This window comes from Megalobrama amblycephala, linkage group LG13 (genome assembly GCF_018812025.1).
Source record: "Megalobrama amblycephala isolate DHTTF-2021 linkage group LG13, ASM1881202v1, whole genome shotgun sequence".
Classification (NCBI taxonomy): domain Eukaryota; kingdom Metazoa; phylum Chordata; class Actinopteri; order Cypriniformes; family Xenocyprididae; genus Megalobrama; species Megalobrama amblycephala.
The window spans coordinates 21,802,661-21,827,350 of record NC_063056.1 but is presented as its reverse complement, the minus strand read 5'-3'; the positions used below and the strand labels follow the sequence as shown (position 1 = coordinate 21,827,350).

Here is a 24,690-nt window from a genome sequence, read left to right as displayed (position 1 = left end):
GCAAAAATTAAAGTATTTGTCTGTAAATGATAATTTATTCAAAATAGTTTGCCCCAAGCTAGTATTTTTTTTACTGTAACTGACATTATCACATAAAATCCTGCATATAAACAACTAATCTACACTTCAAATTTGTTAACATGGTCGCTATATGCTCTCAAAAGACTAACCAGAACACTGATTTATCATTTCAATCTGCTAATCTGAATATTATAGTCATTAATATTTAGATTGATTAATTTTTGATTAACATTAGGCGTCTGTCAAAAAGATCAGCAAAATCAGTTTGAATGAATAAACTGAGTTTTTTTTTTTAGTTGTTTTGCTTTGAAAACAAATCAATCTTTGTCCATAGGCTCACAATAATAGAAAACTCACTGATGCAATAAATGGTTATGCGAAAATGCTAAATACATAATTAAGTCGTAAACACTTAATTATGAATAAAAAACTTTTAGATGATTGCCTGCTTACATTCTTTTGTATCATTCAGTTTAATACTTTCAGTGTTGAATTATGCCATTTAACTCTCACTCTGACACGAGTCATTTTGATGTGTCAGGAATTAAATTTACCTTCCTCTGAACATTTACAATTACAAGAAAACTCAGCTAATCTGAAGTAACATAGAAAATGATTAATTATTCACAGATTTGTTGTATTACGGATTTGAATGTGTGTCAGTGGAGAAAGATGCTTTTTTTTTTAACTTGCATGCATCTACCAGCAGGAGCTATTGAGAAAACCAGCTAAATATTGATCACTTCGTGTAGTAGTATCTGAATGAGCATGGAAAAGTGTGTGGCTTGACAGTACTACGTCTAACAGTTTTTGACATATTGGTCCATAATTATATTAAAAGTTTATTAGTAAGTTTAATCCTGTCACATGTACAATATATCAAGAGCTATTTGTTGCTACTTTCTTTGCAATGTAAGATAAAAATCTGTAGATAATGTCAGAAAATTACCAGTACCTTTTAATTTCCTTCAAACCTAAAACACAACATAAGACACTGGGAATGCGTTATTCAAAATATGGGTAAGACATCTGTTAAAAATTCAATACAGAAAAATCCTTTATATTAAAGGGTTAGTTCACCCAAAAAATAAGGATTCTGTATTATTTACTCACCCTCGTGTGATTCCAATCCAGAAGACTTTTGCTCATCTTTAGAACACCAATATTTTTTAATAAAATCTGAGAGATTTCTGTGCCTCCATTCAAAGTCTATTCACCCAAAACTCTGACGGAAGCTCAGACATGCTTGAGTACGGTTGAGCTTCTGTTCATGTTTGCTGATCAAACTGAAATATCTTAAATATCTCCATTTGTGTTCCGAAGATGGACGGAAGTCTTATAGGCTTGGAATTGGAACAACACTATGATGAGTAATTGATGACAGAATTTTCATTTTTGGGTGAACTAACCCCTTAAAGGTATAAAAATGAAAATTTTGTCATCATTTACTCACCCTCATGTTGTTCCAAACCTGTCTAAGAAGATTTTTTAAAGAATGTTGGGAACCAGACAGTTGACGGCACCCATTGACTTCCATAGTATTTTTTTCCTACTATGGAAGTCAATGGGTGCCATCATTTCCTTAGCGTGTAGATTAAGAACTGTACCTTTTTGTAACTGAATTTTATTGTTTTTGACTTATGGTTAGAAACACGTTCCAATTGAGAAGTCAAACATTTTAAAAATCCTCTCATCTTCATTTCAACTATAGGGAGGTTTATTTACAACACAATAATCTCAATCTGGAGATCAAATACATCCTTTCCAAAGGCACAGTGAGGTCTCACATTGGAAATTTTTAACCAACCAGATAAATAAAGGCTAAACATAACATGGAGCCTTTAAGATCTATTGAATATATCACATGACTTCCAAAATCACACAACATCCACAGCACCCTTGATTCAACTGGTTTGATTGACCCTAGACAGTATTTGAGTAGATGCAGTCGTTGTTGTTGATGGTCTCCACTTGATGAGAGCGAGCGATGAAGGTTATGAGCATGTTCTGAAGCATCTCAGCTCTCATCTTGCTGATCTGCAGCACCTCCTCATGATTCACTTTCTCCTCGCGGCTGTAGTCAAGAGAAACCTTGTTGGTGATGAGCGAGAGGCCCAGGACCCGCAGTCCACAATGCTTGGCTACTGTCACCTCAGGAACCGTGCTCATGCCTGTGAGGGCAGCAGGAGGAAAAGAGAAAGAGAGAGACTCTTAATTAAACGGCAGTCATCTCCGTTGTGGCGCAGTAGGTGATTCATTAATAAAGCAGACCGGGTCTGGGTTTCACTTAATACTTAATGAGGACTATTGGGGTCCTGTTGTATACACAGGAAGGAGAACGCACACAGGAGCCAGTCACTGACCGATCTAGCCAGAGGAGCCCACTTAACACATAACCCACAGTGCTGCCGTTTGGTAATCGGAGCCCAATTATCTAAGGCATCATTCAACTCATCAGAGGACCAGCAGTGAGTATAGTTTATGCCAATCATATGGACAAGAGAGTTATTCAGATCACTGATTAACCTAATCACATTGATTAAAGTGGGCTACTTTGGCCCTTTGGGTGGGCCTAATCTTCATTAGTTCATATGGCAGGTCTGCTAATATGACACACCATTATTAACGAGCTATAATTTTCATGAAGCACCAATTAAAGGAGAAGCACTAAACACAAAAGAAAACAGCACGTTAAACCACACAAACTCCTCAGAGAGAGGAAATCTGATGCAGCACCGAGGAACTCACTACACATTTTGTACTATAACAACACTGCTAAACATTGCAGCTTTTTCTGGCCAAGAACCTCCCACTTAGACTGAAAGTGGGTCAGTGCATTTATTTGTGTTATATCGCTCTAAAAACTAATTCAGGGGACCTTTAGTCATTACTTATATATATATACTGTTGTGAAATAAAAAATCAAGTTCTGAAATGCTGTTAGACTTTTTACTTGTAATTGTTATTTTATTGAGCTTGGATGACACACAAATTATGCCTATTGATTCGATATACTATCATGACTTGTCATAGTTTAACATTTTCAGTTAATCAAAAATGTATTTAATTTTAAGTTCTGTTAATGTAAAATACAATCTGATGACGTGTAAATGTGTTTCATTGTTCTTCTTTTAATTTAGACAAACTTAAGTTAAAGGTGCCCTCGAATGAAAAATTGAATTTATCTTGGCATTGTTAAATAACAAGAGTTCAGTACATGGAAAAGACATACAGTGAGTCTCAAACTCCACTGTTTCCTCCTTTTTATATAAATCTCATTTGTTTAAAAGACCCCTGAAGAACAGGCGAATCTCAACATAACACCGACTGTTACGTAACAGTCGGGGTGTACGCCCCAATATTTGCATATGCCAGCCCACGTTTCCAACATTATAAAAGGCATTAGACAAGGGCAGCCAGTATTAACGTCTGGATCTGTGCACAACCAAATCATCAGACTAGGTAAGCAAGCAAGAACAATAGCAAAAAATGGCAGATGGAGCAATAATAACTGACATGATCCATGATAACATGATATTTTTAGTGATATTTGTAAACTGTCTTTCTAAATGTTTCATTAACATGTTGCTAATGTACTGTTAAATGTGGTTAAAGTTACCATCGGTTATTACTGTATTCACGGAGACAAGAGAGCCGTCGTTATTTTCATTTTTAAACACTTGCAGTCTGTATAATGCATAAACACAACTCCATTCTTTATAAATCTCTCCAACAGAGTAGCATTAGCCGTAAGCCACGGAGCACTATCAAACTATTTTTTTAAATAGGCAGTTAAAAAAATTAATAAAAAAAAAATCTATGGGGTATTTTGATCTGAAACTTCACAGACACATTCAGGGGACATCTTAGACTTATATTACATCTTTTAAAAACATAATCTAGGGCACCTTTAAGTGAAACTGGGCTGGGATTTATATTTCCCATCATGCTTTGCCCATGGCACTTGAAAGGGAGAGTAAATGCCAAAATTAAGTGTTATATAATGTTTTCTGCACAAGATTAATGGTAAGGGAGATTTAGCAGTAATTAGTGTTTTGTTATGCTAATTTAGAAGAGTTTCTTTTAATGTGAGTTTTTGGAGATTTACCATCATGGTGACAAGCGGTGCTTGTTACCAAGCATGTTACTTGTTACTTAGAAATGCGTTTTATTGTGTCCAAAAAGTGTCTTCACCTTACTTAAAACATTATGTTGGATCAACTTAAATAGTTGCATTCATGTTGACAATTTTTAAGTTCATGTTACTTAGAAATGCGTTTTATTGTGGCAAAAAAATGTCTTAACCTTACTTAAAACATTATGTTGGATAAACTTAAATAGTTGCATTCATGTTGACAATTATTAAGTTCATGTTACTTAGAAATGTGTTTTTATTGTGGCAAAAAAACGTCTTCACCTTACTTAAAACATTATGTTGGATCAACTCAAAATATTGCTTTGAATTAATGTAATTCTTCCAATTGGCTTAAGTTACAAATTCTAGTGGAAAACGTTAACATAAATTTTGTTGTTGAACCAATGTTTTATTTTTTAGAGTGATTTTGTATCAAGTACAATCATAAAATTAGAACTTTATTAACATACAATTGCAATAAAACTGCAACTATATGCTAATGGATGTTTTAATAAGAGTGGAATCTCTTTTTCCCCCTTTTTTATTTATTTATTTTCATTTTCAACCATTTTATTTCACTAATTGTATTAACTACCTCAAAATACTGTAAGCATGTAAGAACAGGACTTTACAGCACAATGTAATTTACAAGGATGAAAAATAATACATTAAGAAATTATTATAACTAATTTTTTAAGTGTGACCTAATGGATCTATAGTGTACTATAGTGGCATGGCAATCTTTGGCATGTTTAGAATTGTCAAAGACATTCTGACAGAAAATCAAAATATTAATTTACTAATGAAAAATTAGGCAAAGCAAAAAAAAAAAAAATGTCATGTCATTTTGATAATCAATTAAGCTGTTGATTATTTGAGGATTAAGTGTTTCATATCAAGTACTCCTATGTTTTGGACAATTTGGTTTGCGCACTTTCCCAGAAGTTCTGTGGCTTCAATAATTTTTCATATGCGTTTTTGCCATTTTCCCCCTTGTGTATTGTGATTTTCCATACCAACAGAGTCGCTCCCCAAAATGTGCAGCATGCGTGCCTCTGCGATGGTCTCAAAGTTGGGTCCACTAACCATACAGTAGACCCCTTCGCGCACAAAATTAGAGTAGCCCAGCTCAGCAGTGATGTCCAAAACTAATTTCCTTAGGTCTTTGCTGTAAGCGTCAGACATACAAGGAAACCGGATCCCAAATCTGAGGAAGACATGAGAGAACATGCACCATCCTTTCCATAAAATGTGAAACAGTTCTGTAAAATAATATTAATATCTTTCACACTTTATTCTGCCTTTTCCTCTCCCTTATCTGCGTACCGTTCATCATTGGGTCCACACAGTGGGTGCTGTCCAGCAAACCCTGGCAAGTTAATATGGTCCTTAATAACCATAATATCTCCCACTTTGAAATCCTGACAAAGACCTCCAGAGGCGTTTGTTACGATAATGGTCTCCACACCCATCAGCTTGAAAATCCGCACGGGGAACGTGACCTGGAAAAATTCCCCAGAAAACACAAACTGTTATACACAGCAGTGATCTCTCTGACTAAACCCACAGACATATTATTTTCACTTTTAAATTATTAAATTAATGATTCTTAATGTTAATTAAGCCATGGCCAGACATATTTAATGGAATAAAATGGAATAAAAATATCATGCGGCAGGTGCGCCTTCTCAAAATTTGTATATATTGTAATTTAAATTTATTTGATCAAATTTATATTGGACTAACAAACAGTCTCCTTTCATTTCAGAAGACCACGTGGGTGTGCAATGGTATCCCACAGTGCCTAACCACAGTTTTATGCAGGTATTAAATAAGCTTTAGTAATTCTAAATGGGATAAATATAGGATTGTAGAGCAGGGAGCCATTAAGGGAGGTGTCAGTGCAAGCAGGAGATGAATAATGAACTTGCGGGCTCAGTATAGCACAGCTCAATAGGGATGTCACAGTCTGTCAGCCTGCTCTCCAGCTGACGAACCAGGGTGGACGTGTGGGGCTGCCACGAGCAACATGGCCATTACAGCTATACACAGACAGGTCATCGAGGTGGACCAGCATTCTCAGGAAATACGCCACAGTTTGGTACCCTTTAAATCAAAGATGACTTCTTTGTGGATTGTAAACTCTCAGAGATCAGATCACTTCATATTTGAGTCTTTCACTCTCCTGAGAGAATTGGTCTAGGTGCTGCATTAGATGGTCTGTTGATTACCCGTCACTGGCAGTTTGATTAATGTGCACTATTATAGAGTAATGAGAATATGTCTATAAGAGAATTTTGTATGTCTTGGCAGTGTATCATGAATTGGCATATATTTCAATTTCAGGGAATTCACTAAGAATGAATTGCACTTGCTGATTGCATCATAGACTATTTGCACGCACTGTCTGTGTCCTTTTAGCACCCGATTCACTAAAGTAATTATGTAAATTAGATTATTAGAATATCATAACATTTCTATACACCTGGTTTCAGTGTTGGGGGTAACGCATTACAAGTAACTTGAGTTACATGATCAGATTACTTTTTCAAATAACTAGTTAAGTAACAGTCAATTTACAACAAAATATCTAAATTACTTTTTCAAATAAGTAACGCAAGTTACTTTTTCACATTTATTGACTGACAGCTCTCCTGTCCCCATGTTGAGAGAAAATAAAGTGCAGAGGCGTTGTGTGCGCTGTGTGAACATGATGATTTTTGTAGTTCTAGACTAAATGTGAACATGCATTTACTCATCTCACGATCACAAAAATATTCAGTATTACTCAAAATGAATAAAAACAGTGAAATGCAGTCTCAGATTTTTACACAAACCTGTAATAATTAACTATATTAAATTATACAAATATACTTTATGTATTTAATCTCACTGTATTAACCAATGAATGCTGACCTTCAGTGATCTAATTCAACCATACTGTTAAAGGGTTAGTTCACCCAAAAATGAAAATGATGTCATTAATGACTCACCCTCATGTCGTTCCAAACCCGTAAGACCTCCGTTCATCTTCGGAACACAGTTTAAGATATTTTAGATGTAGTCCGAGAGCTTTCTGTCCCTCCATTGAAAATGTATGTACGGTAGACTGTCTATGTCCAGAAACGTAATAAAAACATCATCAAAAAAGTCCATGTGACATCAGAGGGTCAGTTAGAATTTGTTGAAGCATCGAAAATACATTTTAGTCCAAAAATAACATTATTCAGCATTGTCTTCTCTTCCGGGTCTGTTGTCAATCCGCGTTCACGACTCCGCAGTGACGCTGCTTGTGACAGCGGTTCTTCGTCCGTGTATTTGGGTTCAAATAAATATGGCTGAGCAAAAAAATGCAAGTCTTCCTCTGTGTCGAAATCCTTAGACATGTTTGCGAAGGTTGTTTTGTTTACAGCGTGCATCTCCCTCAGACTGTAAACGAAGCTCGGGGGCACCAGATAACACGTCAGCAGCGTCTTACGTCAGCAGCGTCACTGCGGAGTCGTGAGTGCGGATTGACAACAGACCCGGAAGAGAAGACAATGCTGAATAAAGTCGTAGTTTTTGTTATTTTTGGACCAAAATGTATTTTCGATGCTTCAACAAATTCTAACTGACTCACTGATGTCACATGGACTACTTTGATGATGTTTTTATTACGTTTCTGGACATGGACAGTATACCGTACATACATTTTCAATGGAGGGTCAGAAAGCTCTCGGATTAAATCTAAAATATCTTAAACTGTGTTCCGAACTGTGTTCGGTTTGGAACGACATGAGGGTGAGTCATTAATGACATAATTTTCATTTTTGGGTGAACTAACACTTTAAGCAAAAATTACTTTAGATTAGATTTAGAAATAAGAGTGTTGAACTTCCTTCTCCTGTATCCTATTCTTCTTTAACCCAGAATGGCAGCACAGCTGAATGGTTTGTTTGAGCTGCGCCCTCTACTGTACAGGCGTAAATATGCTTTTCTTTCAGCCTGTCAGCTTATTCACTTCACTTTTGGTGTGAAAAGGCCTTAACATTTTCCAAAAATAGAACTTTTTGTTGTTGTTGTTGTTGTTGTTGATGTTAAAAAACAAACAAACAAGCCAAGCCCAGGTGAGGTAATGCAAAAGTAATGTAACATATTACTTTTCATAAAAAGTAACTAATGTAATAAGTTACTTTTTAGGGAGTAGTTACTTTTTAAAAGTAACTTTACCCAACACCCAACACTGCCTGGGTTCTGTTATGTATAATAAGTCTGCATAGAAAAGAGGTGTTTATGAAAAAAAAAAAAAACTGAAGGCTACTCACTGAGTATTTACCACCAATTTAAACTGGACTGTGGGTGGTTAGCAAATAATGAGCAGGGGTTTTTTTTGCGACTGTACATTGACAAATAAATAAATACGTGCATGAAATATTGATGCGAGTTGAAATTATTTTATGATTTTGCCTGTATAATTTTTTTAAATGTCCATTAAAAAATTACAGTCAATTACAATATAATAGTAACAAGATGAACACTGCTGCAACAATATTATAGTAATATTAATATTGAAATACTTTGAGGTCATTGTCATTATATCAATAACTGAGACACAAGATGGTGGCAATTGCATTTGTATATATAAGTGAGCGAAAGTCTGTGGTGTGAAATGAGAGACATGAAAATCGTTCCAGTTACGTTTACCGTTGAATGGGCTGCCATAAAGCATAAATATTAGGAAACATGAGACAGCTTAAACAGCACAATGGCCTTATATTACAAGGCCACACAATAATGACCTGTCAACACTCTTTTTATTTCTGAACAAAAGAATGCAGGAACGTAGAAACAGGGTAGTGGAAATTGAACTTCTTTTACCTTGAGCGCAGCATTTTTAAAACGAGACATTGCAAAACATGTCCGTCTAGCTCATGTTTACATGGAAAAGCAATGCAGTGGAATGCAAAAATGCATTTTGTGTGAATGGCCCCCTACAGTTCAGACAAGCCCTCTAAATGCATCTGAACACCATAAAGCTGCTTTTCTTGCTGCAGAGAAACAGAGGTCAGTGAAGGGCTAACCAAGCTCGACTGTCCAATTACCCTCCACAGAACATCTCTCCACAACAAAGAGATCACTTAAAGAAGCCATAATAACTGTTTGTGTTACCAAGGGCAAACATGAAAGCATGTTTGCATCCTAAACTGTAAGTGAAATGAGTTGGGTTCACTTTTAGGATACAGTGAGTTGGCACAGATTTGCACAGTGACTCACACATATGAGTCAGCTAAAGCAAAATGAACAGTGGACTGAAGGTGCATTTACAAACCAGCTGTCACAGTATGACAAAGGATTTAATAACCAGATTGGTTGAGCTCCTGCTTGTTATACGAGGGGCTTCAAAATGTATGCTTTTGTTCCACAGCGCAAAAAACAAACAAAAAACAACAACAACGCATATCAGTTTGTTATAAATAACAACAGAATTCAGTTAAGTACTGAAACAAATACCTTTAACCATGTCTGTGTCCCAATTTGCATACTTATTTTATGTCATAAAACTGAATCTGCATATCACAAACCCTCTGGTCTGCATTTGCATTAGCATCAGTGTTGTTATAATTAACTAAAACTATTAAAAATCTATAAAATATCATTTTCGGTAATGGCTGAAAAACTTATTTTTTCATTTTATTTTAAAACTTAAAAAAATAAATAAATTAGAAATGTTGGCAACTAACTGTATTAAGTTTAAGTTGTATTAAAATTACTAAAACTAAAAAAAATAAAATAATTAATGCTAAATATAAAAGCAAAAACTAAAAGTGACAAGCACATAAACAAACTAAAATTAGAATGAAAACTGAAAAATATTAATAAATACTATAATATTATATGAATACTAAAATAACACATATTTTATAACCCCAACCAAATGTTACATGTTACGCTAGAAATGCTAATGTCAGTGTGATAAAGTACTACACCAAGCAGGGACCTTTGCCACACTATTTTTAACATCTGCCTGATTTGATTTGAGATGCACTAATTGTATTTTTGCATCCTATTTAGGACAGATATGCAAATTGGGATGCAATGTGTGTTTATATGCCACAGCCATTAACACATTAAATACAAAATAGTGTTTTGAAAGGCTCAGGTTTGATAATACAGGAGGCTGGTGGATTTAATGCCCTAGCAGCATATTAAGAGTAAAAAGCTTTTGGCTGGCTGTAGAGGGCATGGTGGCCATGACAACTGATTGTAATGCATTGTGTCATGCTGTCAGGGCTGCAATTACAGTGACAGTCCCACTCCAGGGCAAGAGGTTGTAGATATCTTGGTAATTTAGTAAAAAGTGGCTCTCCGGCCCCATGTGCAACAGATAAATTATTCCCCTGGACAGACTTTGATGGAGGGAAAGCCAAGAGCTCACACAAATCATGCTGCTTAGTTGAACTCAGGGGTTAATTAACATCGGAAAACTTATAAATTAACAAGGACTTTGAACCGATGTGAAAATGTATGATTAATATCATATTTTTTTTCATAGTCAATATGCTAATGCATTCAGATCCTTTATAAAGGAAAACAAAACTGTTTTCCTGTTCACGTCACAACAGAATACGAGTGCAAGCTGAATATTGTCAATGAACAGTTTGTTCCTCCTCCACACCTGCATTCTCAGCATTCAGCCTCGGTATTCATGCGGTGTGGCTCCTGATTTTGACAGATAAAGTTAATGACCCATACTGGAGGTAACAGCTCCTCTCTGTTTTTACAAATGGGAGCTGTTTACAATGAGTTCACTTGTCCTTGAGGTGATGCTAAAAGGAACCAAGGCCACTGCTTAAAACGCACCCCGCAATACTTTACGAGACATTGACACCACTGAGTTAACAAAAATGGTGTTTGTGATATAGCTTTTACTTCAAGTAAAGAAACCATTGAGCTTCTAAGTATTATAAATGGATACATCTAAGAACTGTATCGAAAGGCAAGATGAAGTTAAATAAGTTAAGGCCAAGAAAAACAAGTTGGCTGTGCAGCACCTGCAAAAGAGGCATCAAACTTTTTATTTGAACTCACCTTACACAATGAGTAACCCTCGTAGAGATGGAACCTTCCTTGCATGAAGACACAAGACTCGCCTTTGATTTGACCAAATACTAGGCACCCTTCATGACCAGGAACTATGCATAAAAAAACAAACATATCAGTGAAAAACATCCTTACACTTTTTTAGGGAAAAAAAAAAAAAAATATATATATATATTCAATTAAAATATTAATATATATTAATATTATATAACATATTGCAGGTCAACACACTGTTTTGCATCATTTAAAGGCACAATATGTAAGATTTTTGGATTAAAATATCCAAAAACCACTACACAAATGTTATATATTTTGTTGAATTGTGTACTTACATTATCCCAAATGTTTCCTGTTTTTTTTTTGTAGAAACCATGGAAACACCAAAGACACTCATATATTATGTGTTTTATTTGACAGGTGAGCAACTGTTTGGATACATTCATCATCATCAAAAGAATCATGTTATAGCTCAACACAGTAAGTCTTATTGTTTAAATCTCGTTTTCTTGATTTACATCAAGTACCATGTTTTACCATGTCTAATATCGATCTAGTTTACTGCAGTGTGCAACAAGTGCCTCATAGTAGCCGCTGAGTGAACAAAGAGTAGCATTATAACAACTTTCAACACACAAATGTATCTAATATGACAAAACAGCACTGCTTTACCCCACATATGCTTGTAATTGCAGCATTTCACATGACTGAGCATGACAAACTCTATAAAACCATTTAGGGCCAGATTTACTAAACAGGGCAAATTAGCGCAGCCACGGCAAGCGCCAAATGGGTTAATAGTTCAGACATGTGTTTTTGGCTGTTAAATAAGTGGCAGTAAATTGACTACAGTAAACCTTAGTAAATCACATGGCATGATTTATTAATGTACTCTCCTCCCATAAATTTTGCATCTGAAAGGGAAACTCCTACAAATGTGTTGATGCATTTCCATCTCTAATTTTAGTAAATTATAGTAAATCCTGAAAGTAGTTTTTTACTGCGAAAAGAGGGTTTGGTATTAGTAAATCTGGCCCTTAGGGGCCGTTCACACAGAACGTGTTTTTCTATTCCAATGCGCTACTTTCCCATTGTTTTTCTATGTAAACACGCGCTTGACGGACGTGCATGACCGTTACGCTCGCGTCTCGCGTCTTTTCAGCGCCTCACACATGAGCGCCGCGTTTTTAAGACGCTGTGTCAAGTTAAAAGAATTTCAACTTTTACATGCAGCGCCGCTCATCAATGTCAGTTCCAAAACAGTGGACCAATCAGAAGAACTTGGAGGCGGGGCAAGCGTTGCGAGTTGGCATGACAACTGTTTTATATAATGGCAACATGGCAGAGGAGGCGCTCATTATTATCTTATTTTCTTTTTTTCCATATCAAAACTTGTATCTGTAAATTCTGCAGTTTGTCCATTTCTATTATTTCCGTTATTGTCGTTATTGCATCACGTCTCAAAGGCGCGTCTCGAGATTCTCGCGTTCTATGCTGCGCTTTTTTTAAAACCACTCCTGAGCGCTGCGTCTCGCGTTTTTAGACGCAAAGACGCGTTCTGTGTGAACGGCCCCTTAGTCTGTAAATACCCTCCCCCAGATTAATTTTTATTTGTTGTTACTCTAAAATAGTGTGATGTATGAAGCAGTTTGATGATAAAATGCAGTGTACTGGGCTCTAAAGCTGTCTTTACTTGATAAAGAACCTCCTGCTGTAAAGCATTTACTCTTTGCTCTCTTTCTAATATATTGCATCTACCTAAGGGGTTATTCATCTAATGCATAACCTCTCTGTAATGAGCAAATAAAGGGTCAGATGCTGCCATTGATAACAGATGACATCTAATCCTTTTTCTATAATATAGCGTTAACTGACTAATGACTGTCCCCAAGTCTCAGAGATCCTGCTGGCTTGGCTGTATTTGGAAGTTCATTGATTTGCATTTGCATGTTCACTTTGCTCATTCAACATCGTAAAAAAAGTTGATATCTGCTGCTTAGGGATGACTGCTGATGTTATCAAGGATGGCATTAGTGAGACTGATTGTGTATCATTAGTGTACGAACAGGTGGAGCAAACATTGTTTTCTAACATTATGAGCCAGTAGGAGGCTACAGTTTTTTTGTGGCTTCAGGAACTTACTTTGACATGGGAACAGGCCAACTAAGCCGAGTGAATGGGAGCTTATGTAAATATAACCTTGAATTTTGGCTGATGAGATGTGTTTGGCCCTAAAACCTGCAGTGTAATGAGGTTCTGCTGGAATAATAGCTCTGTTTTTCCAGGGGCCGATTCCTCTTTTCTTGCATGAGCATTGATGAACGGCTATGAGAAAAAAACTCACTCAGAGAGGGGGCTTATTACACTCACCGTGAATTGTATTTCCAGCAACACTGTAAAAATGAATGAGCAAATGAACGTTTCAGAGCATGCCGCCTGATTTTTTTTTTTTTAAATCAGATTGTCACACAAATTGGCAAAAAAAATTAGTGTAATGAGAACAGTTCTGAGATTAATTTAGTAATGCTTAAAAATTACTAATTATCGAAATTCGTTTTAATGAAAAAATAAGTGAAGTGCATATTTTGAAATATATATATATATATATATATATATATATATATATATATACACACACACACACACACACACACACAGACCTTTATATATATAAATATAAAAAAAAAAAAAAAATATATATATATATATATATATATATATATATATATATATATATATATATATATTAGACCGCAACCCCAATAATTTTACACTATTTGCATCCATCTATATGGTGTAAGGATGATAATGTAATTCGATTTTGATTGATGTGATTTTGATTTGACACTTGCTGATTTATATGAATGATGCAATCGGCAATGTGAAGAATTTATTATTTAAAAAATGAGCACAGAGCATCCATAGTTCTCATTATTCAAACTGTCAGTCATTTCTCTGTTAGTCTCCATAAACCAGCTAATTTAAATTATGAAGTGGATTAGAGAAAGAATGACAACACAAATGCATTCTAAGACCCTTATTATACTTTTCCTTAATTACAAAGGCTCTTATTCAGACACACACACACACACACGCACACGCACACGCACACACACCTACCTGCTACAGGTAGTGCAAATATCATTTGATGCATCTGAACACTTCTCAAGATTATTCACCTCACCATATAAATATTTAAACCTGTCCAAGATATCATAGTATGAACTCCCTGTGGCAGATATTAGGGGCTATTTTTGCTCCAGTCATGATATTTTATTCATAGGCAGTAGTTATTCATTTTGTAGCTCATATTACCAGGAGCTGGGCATAATTTGTTAACCATACAATACAATGAGGGACAGAATGAAAACCTCTGTGCTTTCAGATTCACTCCAAGAATTCCTGTATCTATCTAGACTTTTTTATAATAAACAAAGAAAGAAAGCTGTATTTAATTCAGCTCTGATACACTTCCATGAATGCAGTACCTGTGCTCACTGGGAAATTGGGAATGTCCTCATAGCGGATGATCTGTTTATTTGAGACACTGTCTGCAAGAAGTCCCAGTCCAGAGCCACACACGATAGCTATCTTTGGCCGGTGTCTCGTCCTGCTCAGCAGCCATTCTGTAGTCAGTTTACAGTCATCAAAGGAACAGCAGCTGAGTCGGGAGAAAGAAAGAATGATGACAAGATACATTAGAGCAGGTCACATTGATAACTGCTCAAATTGTGTCTGATAAGACACCAAGTGAAAATAAACAATCATCTGATTATCATCCAATGCTTACAATAAGAAACATGATAATCTTCTGATGATCATCAAGACATTTTTATGCAATATCAACATTATATCATGGTCCATGATCAGATATCAATACACTATATACAGACTTTGAAATTAAAATCCACCATAGTGTAAGAACAATCAAACTGCTCTGTAAAAGTCCACTTCATTTTTATTACATCCCAAGGTTTCCGGTGTCAGTTATGAAAATATAATGACATATAAAGCACACAGGAAATTAACTAATATAAATGAAACCACAGAGACCCTCGTGATAGTTGAAAACATGCTGGAAGCAAAAAGCTGAGAATATAAAGCTGGCGCATTGTGGTTAAAGCTGAATAGATAAAAAGCTTAGTAGAAATTATATTGAAATTGCAAACAGTGGACACATTTACAGTTTCCAAAAGGAGTTTTGACGAGTCCAAAATGCAAATTTACAGCATGCAGTTGTCAAGGCTCTATTTAATTTGCATCTCATTTGAAGACAATTCTGCGCCATATTGTGACTCAGCTGTGTTCGGCAGGGATGATATATATTTTTATTGGCTTTACTGATTTGATTAAATGCATAAAGAATCTTACTCTAACAGCTGCAAATCCAAATTACATGATCAACACTTTTAGCTCTGTAAACAGTGAATGTAAATATGTTTTCATCTATAATATTCATTTATACTGTATATCCTCTGGTATATATAGTATATCAATGACATTAAACTAAAATTTACCATGAGTTTTCCTTGGTGTGCATGATCTCAGTCACAGGTAGTCACAGCACCTGGAAATAGTGTGTACTTGTTGTATGAGAACAGATAAGAAAGAGATAGAGAGAGGGAATAACCTCTCAAAGGTCTATAAGGTCCCATCTCATTGGCTGCATAAATGGAGAGAGTGGGAAATCTCCATATCCTTTCCAAGAAATTATATGACTCTGTCCGCTGAGAATTTACTCAAAATGCTGAGAACTGTGAAGAAAGCTACAGTGTACAGGCTATAATGCATATCTTTTGTTAGATCTACTGGTATCAAAAATTGGTTGAGAACTATCACTTAGATTATGGGTCTTAAAGGGATAGAAATAAAAATACTGTCATCATTTACTCACCCATCCCATCGTATGACTTTCTTTTACGAAAAACAAAAAAAGATACTTTGAACTGCAATGAAATTAATTTTTCATTTTTCAAAATATATTTTCATTTTTCAGGTGCACTATGTCTTCAAAGGGGAATGTTCTGACCCCTAAAGGCAGCTAAAATACTAATAATTTTTCCCCAAATAAGTATATTGTTATATATTGTTCTGTAGAAGCTGCATTTCTACAGTGACGTTGGCTTGAGAAAACACATTGTCTACCCACACCAGTCTATGAGGCTGTCATAAGATGTAGCGTTACTTAGACTATGGTAAATAGCGAACACGTTTACATGTTTGTGCACTTTGCTGAGCTGTGTGATTACTGTATACATTATACAGTACAGTACAGTATCTTAGAGATTCGGGGTCCATTATAATTCTCTAAAGCCCTTATACTCTGGCTTGGAAATGGTTTGGCAGACTCAGTATTGGAAAAGTATGACTAAATCTAAATACGCTGATGCATTTACAGCAGTGTCTGAGGCATCATTTCTACTCCGAGATATTGAGATGATTCCAGAGATAGACAGAACTTAATGTAATAAAGAAAATAACTTAATTTGAACATTATATGAGAAACCACAATTAAGCAAAATATGTAACTTATTGTTTCCCACTAAATTGCATAATATTGTGACTTTTTTTTATTTATGTATTTACATTATTTATTGAATGAAAGAAGCTAGTTTTATTCTCACACAGTATCTGGACTCTTTTTTTTTGTGCCAGGGGTCCAAGGTAGTTCCTGTAAATCATTAACATACCCAGATGTTAAATTATATAACAGTTACAATATGTCCAGGCAAAGCATAAACTGACCAACAGTGAAAGAAAAGTGAATCTATTAATCATTCATTCTACTTTTACTGAGTTCAGATGGTTCAGAGATTATCTTGTCCTTTATCAAGTACATTTTCAGCTGAAAAGGGACATAGGGAAACACAGATCACGACTATCTGTACACACATACGCTAACTATTAACCTAGCTCTGTTAGCATAGGTCAACTCACTAACAGCTCATGTAAAAACCTCAGATCTCTTTATTTTTGCCATTTCACAAGTTTAACTATTCAATTTGTGAAGTTTTTTTTTTTTTTTTTTTTACTTCAGTAGGAATATATATATGAATATATATAGTTCAGTCGTGAAACTCCAGAGGGCGGAGGCTGATAGGTCTTTACATGCAATCTGCAAGCAATCACATCATTACCGCATGGCACAAGCTGATTGTCCTGTGCTGATCCTTGCTTGCTCAACATTTAAACAGTCTTGTTTGTTTCATTGTTTGCTATAAGCTAGTCCTGCAGCATGCTATCAGAGTTCCTCTGAAACCCTCCACCTCCCCCAGCTCCACCTGCCTAGATCTGCTATGGGATTTATGTATGTCTACTTATGCAGCCGCAACATATCTTACAGGTTCACAGCGGCATATCTGTGTATCTATTAGACATGTGCCGATATTCGGTAATACGATATATCACGATAATAAATATGCACAATGTTGTTATCGCGGGCACTTCAAAATACTGTAAATAATAATTTATTGCCAATTATTCAAATTGGCAATAAATCAAAACAACACTGCTGTATTCTGCGTCAAAGGGACACGCCCACTCAGATGTAAACAAGCCCAATGTGCATGAGAAGCACATGACAGAACGAGTTAAGGAGATGCGCTGAATGAAAGTGCACGTTCACTCTCTGACAGCAGAGGGCGCTGATGGAACAGCTGAATGCAGCGGTTACCCCTGGAAAGCCCGTAAACAAAGCCGCTGCGCTAACTTATTTAAAATGCTTCAAACAGCCATTAATTTTTTTGTATTCGTAATGTTGTTCATCACAGCACCAAATACTTAATAGGCTATTTATTTTCAAACTTTTATATTTTAATCTGGACTACAACATCCCGTAATGATTGAAAATGTTCTGATTATTTGTTATTGTTCAGTAAAACTTAGAGACATACAGCTTCATTGGTTAACATGTTAATTCATTATTACCAAACAGACAATGAAAAATATTTATAAAGCATTTATTAATCTTAGTTAATGTTAATTTCTTAGTTAATGTTTAATAACATTCCTAAAATCAAAATAACTTACCCAGTGTACCTGAGATAAAACTAACAATGATCAGTTCTGTTTCTTAACTTACATTAACAAAAATAATACCTTCTGTAACAAATGTAGCTATTGCTCAATCTTAGTTAATGCTTTAACTAATGTTAAATAATGAGATGTTACCTGTTGTTCTTTATAATTCTTTTGCACTTTAATCTGTTTGAAAATTTTACTTTATTATTTTTTTGTGTATTGCGTTATTGTATTTAAACATTCAGAGTTCTTTTTGTTGTAAGAAAAAGAGTTCTTAAACCTGTTTTTCTATGACAACACTTTTTTTGCAACTTATTTCAATATCGTGATAATACCATATTCCGTGATAAAAGCTTCAGCAATTATTGCAACATGAAAATTTGATACCGTAACATGCCTAGTATCTATTAGCAGTAGCATACCATTCTTGCTCTGCAGCAGCAGCATAACAGATCTAATCCACCAAGACCAAATACATTAACATTGCCATATTCAATAACATGCTAAAATTGTTCCGAGAGTTGTCATGATTGAAATATATACCATTCAGGATTTTTTTAAAAGACAGACAGACAGACAGATAGACAGATAGATAGATAGATAGATAGATAGATAGATAGATAGATAGATAGATAGATAGATAGATTTGTCAAGTCAGTACAATCAAAATCTCCATCTGGGCTGCTATTGGGCTGGTGTTATGTTTTGATCAGATTTCATTTGATGAGTCCTGCAGGGAGGATGGGTGAGACTGACTGTGACTGTTTGTCCAGACATACAGTCTGCCAGCTGTCTCACCAACATACAGGTGCTGGCAGAGCTGTGGGGTCCCTTCAGTCCCTAACAAACAATCTTACACTGACCCATCAGGAGAGAGGAGCGGGAGCATGTGGTCAAGGTAATTTTTTAGGAACTGGCAGCGCACGTTACGTATTGCATGTGTGTGTTTAACGGATGATTTGGCATGGATATCAGACATGCCATCTTTTCACTCATCACAACAGCTGGTTAGTTGATGCTGAGAAAGTGAATAACCTGGCAGTTTTGATAAATATGCAGCAATATAAAAACACTCCAAACATTACGGACAGACCATTTAAAAGCCACACACACAGACACAAAAACAATACTTGAACAAATATGAATCTCATTTCACCCAACACTAACTTTCCTCCATGAGCTGTCAAAGTAAGTGACTCTTCTACCCTGCTGTGAACCAAATTATTTTGATAAGATTTCAATAATGATGCATGCTATTTAAAAGCAGTATAAAATAAAATCACTTTTGAACATCACATAATTTGCAACATATTTGCAGTCATGGATTAAGAAAGTCAAGCAAAGCTTGAAACAACAGGATGCCAGAACTTTATATTTGGGTGAATTATTCCTTTAAAGATCATCAACTGAATCTGACTAAATTTCCTTAATTATTCCTTAACTGTAATTCCTGAGAATCTTAAAATAATACATTGATCAGGTAATGTAGCATGTATCATACCTTCGTCATTGTTGCAGAACCAAAAGGCTCCCATAACTATAGCAACTCCATAATACATCTGAACTTGTTTAATTGCACAGAGCTTAACTGACATCAGCTCAATGGACTTAGATCAACCTATAATTAATCATCTGACCTGTCGTTATTGAGGGCAAAGGTTAATGATCCATCAAGCCCATATAAGCTGGATGGCCGTGACTGATCTGTCAAGCCTGAAACCCAAGACTATTCTCACTGGTTTGCTCCACAAGCAGTTTGTAACTTAAGAAGACTAGACTAATAATGGCATCACTTTTCTAAGTGTCAATACCGTCTTACTTTTGAATCAATATATGATCATTGTGGAATTCTTCCTCCATCTCTCCACTGTCAGAAAGCAGTGCTTATTTAACTGCAAAAACTTCTCTTGGGGCATTTTAAATCAATAATATTTCTGCTTCTTACTCACATTGTACTTGGATCTTCTGTCAATAAAGCACATCCTGAAATCAAGGTCACATTGTGTGAACATGCAAAATCAGATATTGCATATCCAGGCCAAGATCTCAGGAATAAAAACAAATATGAGTAAAAGATAGATTTCCTTTGTTGTCAAGAAGTTTCTGTCCCAATGAATTCAACAAATTAGACTCAATTACATTTCAATGGAACAAACTGCTGATGCAATCAGGGAAGCACGTATCCAGATCCATAATTCTGTGCATCACATCAGCAATTTCTCAGCTGAGAGCTCAGGACTAATCATGTATTAATAATGATCTTACAAGACAACCATTGTGAAGCTGTTCATGATTCGGTCATTGTTTACTCATGTTGTTCCAAACTTGAATTACTTACTTTCTTCTGTGGAATGCAAAAATGGTGTTTATGTAAAAATGTGAATTTGGGTATTTTCTATTAATCATCAACACATTAATAAATGCATGACACTATGTTTTACCTTTACATTGAAAGCAGCATATTTGTCATTTATATGGAATAGATATAAAACTTGTATCCGTCTCAAATATTGCAATATATTGCTATATTCTGCATATATAGGTGTCAATTTTAAAGCTAGGACTGAAATCTTTGATGCTAAGAGTTTTGCATAGTGAATTTATATGAGAGAAGGCAGCAGATTGTGAATTTGTCATTTCATTTCCGCCTTTAATGGTTATGCACATACACACACACACACACACACACACACACACACACACACAGAAATGTTTGGGAACAGCAACTCCAAACTTCAATCACTGATACAAATTTATACCACGCAAATGCTAGACACTTATTTTCTGACTCAGGAAATGTCTTGTGTAATGTCACAGAACGGGTATTACATTATCCCAAAAAATGATGCTTAATGTTGCTTGAATGGAATTTTCTTCTGGTAAATCAGCTGAGGAAACTGGGAAATTACTTTTTGACAAGTCACATGTGAAAAAACACTTTCTATTAATCTTTGAATAAATTCAATTGCAAATGAATTCAGGTAGGCCTATTATAATTCAGATCTCCTTCTCCATATACATAGGCTACACATGCATGAATAGTCAACATAGCCTACATAGTGTGTGTGTGCGTGATTATAGGCCTACTGTTTGCGTACATCTAGAATAAGTTGAGGTATTGTTTTTATAAAGAAAAAAATTGCTTGTATAATACTTTTTTATTAGTTTTGGATAATGTTGTGAATCATTCTCTCTCATTGTTGCGGTAAGTAACGTATACGCGAATTTGAGCACTGGTCGAAGCATCGGGATGCTACGTAACTCATGCTGCCTTCACGTGCTATTGGAAATTTGATAATTCCCACTTATGTCAGAACGGTTATCATCGTATTGTCATTTGTTTGTCGGGCTACTTCATTGTCAAATCTTTTATAAAATAACCTACCATCATGAAATATGCGCTCATCCGAATCCTCCATTTCTGTTTTCTCGACTGAAGAAAACATGATGACATATCCGGTAAGTGTGAACGGGTTTTTTTACGTTTCGATTTTATTTTATTTTTTTAAATAAATAACGTTTTAATACACTGACAATGCGATAGAAATTTGTACACTTTATTAAGAATTGTTGACATATTAGAGTTTTTACATTTTCTGAAGAAAATGTGAGTGTGCGCCATAGCTGTCAACATTGAACACTGAAAATAAGGGAGATTTCCCGGAATCCATCCCCAAAATAAGGGATTTTTTTTTACACGATTATTACGTTGGCACGGGGGACAGGGGGTCAGGACCCCCACAATTTTGAAAAGACAGAAATCGACCCCCGCACTTTTGATAAGGGCTGCTTCAGTCAGTCACTCTATGTCATCTTTTAGCTTAGGATATTTTCTTTCAAATGAGACCCTTTTCATTTCAATCAACGGAAATGCGCTCTCGAACGGAGAAACACGCGATCTCCAAACCATCGATCAAAGCGTGCTAACGTTTTAGGACAGGTGGATGGTATATAAATCATGCCCGAACGTTAGCGTTTGTCAATCAAGCCAAACCGCCCATTCAGAAACCGAGAAATTTGGAGGCTGATCTCTCAGGTTGACGCGAGAGCTGGCTTGACTGAATTTTTCGTGAGGATTTATAGTTTATGGACTGTTTTGATTTCGGTAAATACATCTAGAACGGTAAAAGCATTGATGTCATCTATAAAAGATATATCTGAAAGCGAAACGAAAGTGATATTGCCTCGTCCAGTGAGGAGGACGCACGAGAGGAGAACGTTTAATCGCTATGTGTATACTGTAATACTGCATTTACAATGCTTATCAGTGGCGTGCACTTTGATCGTGAAAGTGCCCTTTGCGGTCGCATCGCGGTGCCCCCGTGTTCCCATTTCTCCCGATGTCCATTACTATGGCGGGCCGGAAGGTCCAAAAATATGGCTACCGACTTGTCGCGGGAATTCACTATACAATTGCCAGCAGCCACTGAGTTTACCACTGATAGGCCGGCGGTGCATCTGCATACACACTCTCCTCACGCAGCGACTCACCACTCACCACTGACTCTCCTCAGCCGGCGACTCACTTTCCTCACGCAGCGAACGACTCACTTTCCTCACGCAGCTGACCACTGACTCTCCTCAGCCGGCGACTCACTTTCCTCACGCAACGAACGACTCACTTTCCTCACACAGCTGACCACTGACTCTCCTCAGCCGGCGACTCACTTTCCTCACGCAGCGGACGAATCACTTTCCTCACGCAGCCGGCGACTCACTTTCCTCACGCAGCGGACGAATCACTTTCCTCACGCAGCCGGCGACTCACTTTCCTCACGCAGCCGGCGAGTCACTTTCCGCAGCCGGCGACTCACTTTCCGCAGCCGACGACTCACTTTCCGCAGCCGGCGAGTCACTTTCCGCAGCCGGCGAGTCACTTTCTGCAGCCGGCGACTCACTTTCCTCACGCAGCATTAACTCTCCTCACGTTTCTTTTCAAATACTGTGATGGTGCAATAACTAACTACATCTAGTAAAATTGATCATTTTTGTGTTGTAAATGTAATTTATTCTGAAGCAATATTCCCATCAGTGTTCTGTAAACTGTTACTGTTAAGATGTAAACTGTTAATCATCAGATTTGTATATCAGATTTGTATATGCCCCTTAAAGGGATAGGTCAATCAAAAATAAAAATTCTGTCATCATTGACTTACCTTCTAGTTGTTCCGAACCTGTATGAGTTTCTTTCTTCTGTTGAACTAAAAATATATTTTGAATGTCAGTAAACAAACAGCTGACTGTAGCGAGTGACTTTCATAGTAGGAAAAAAAAAAAAAATATGGAAGTCACTGGCTACCATCAACTGGTTACTGACATTCTTCAAAATATCATCCTTTTTCTTTCTTCTGTTGAACTAAACTCATATAGGTTTGGAACAAACTAGAGTGTAAGTCAATGATGACAGAATTATCATTATCATTATTATCATCAATTATCACAGGTTTAACGATCCCTTGAAATTGATTGTCATGGCATTTTTTTTTTTTTTTTACCTTTTTAAAAAGGTACTTTTCCCCTAACCTTGGCTATCAGTCTCATGTTAATTAGAATAACTCACTGTAGGGCTTTTACCGTTATTTTTTCCACGGCAGAGGAAACAGAATCTGCATCAGAAGTGGCATTTAGATGCATGTATAAAATTGAATATGAATGTGCAAAACAAGCATGAAAAACACTGTTTAACAACTTTACAATAAAGATCTATAAAGCTTTTGTGGATTTTACAAATTATCTTTAATATACAATATTCTGAAAAAGTGACATTTCCCTTTTTGCAAAGTTCAAATGTTGATAAAATATATAACTTTAACTAAAGATACATTTTTGATTTGCAGCTGTCATGCTTAAACACTGGTTCTGCAGATTTTTGACATTTCAAAATTGCATTGTTTTTGTAACCATCACATTAGACTCAGTGAAACAGTCACTGTTTAGGGGCCCAAGCTGTTGGTGCCTTGTTTAAAATGTTATTTGTAGTGAATGCTCTTTTGAATAGTGTTATCAAATAAGGAATCTGTTGTAAGCTGATTAAATTTTTTTTTTAAAAAAAACATGAAAGTAGCGTATACCATAAACTAATGTGATGGTTACAAAAACAATGCAAATTTGAAATGTCAAAAATCTGCAGAACCAGTGTTTAAGCATGACAGCTGCAAATCAAAAATTTATCTTTAGTTAAAGTTATATATTTTATCAACATCTGAACTTTGCAAAAAGGGAAATGTCACTTTTTCAGAATATTGTATATATTGTATAAAGATAATTTGTAAAATCCACAAAAGCTTTATATATCTTTATTGTAAAGTTGTTAAACAGTGTTTTTCATGCTTGTTTTGCACATTCATATTCAATTTTATACATGCATCTAAATGCCACTTCTGATGCAGATTCTGTTTCCTCTGCCGTGGAAAAAATAATAAAAGCCCTAGAGTGAG

General features: G+C 35.8%; 1 protein-coding gene across 1 annotated transcript; it reads right to left on the bottom strand.

Annotated features, from left to right (window-relative positions):
- Positions 1-1,716: 1,716 nt before the first annotated feature.
- pnp4b (purine nucleoside phosphorylase 4b) lies at positions 1,717-15,907 on the bottom strand. The gene is made up of 6 exons (XM_048152490.1): positions 15,751-15,907; positions 14,722-14,894; positions 11,225-11,328; positions 5,483-5,658; positions 5,173-5,363; positions 1,717-2,192 (listed from the first exon to the last, which is right to left on the bottom strand). The coding sequence occupies exons 1-6, from the start codon at positions 15,771-15,773 to the stop codon at positions 1,945-1,947; spliced, it is 915 nt and encodes a 304-aa protein (XP_048008447.1). The 5' UTR covers positions 15,774-15,907; the 3' UTR covers positions 1,717-1,944.
- Positions 15,908-24,690: the final 8,783 nt, after the last annotated feature.

Excerpts from the sequence above, each read along its gene's own strand:
- pnp4b (XM_048152490.1), bottom strand. The coding sequence starts at position 15,773 with ATGCACACCAAGGAAAACTCATG. Across the intron at positions 14,895-15,750 it reads CACACCAAGGAAAACTCATG|CTGCTGTTCCTTTGATGACT; the intron begins GTAAATTTTAGT and ends CTCCCGACTCAG. Across the intron at positions 11,329-14,721 it reads CAATTTCCCAGTGAGCACAG|TTCCTGGTCATGAAGGGTGC; the intron begins GTACTGCATTCA and ends TTTTATGCATAG.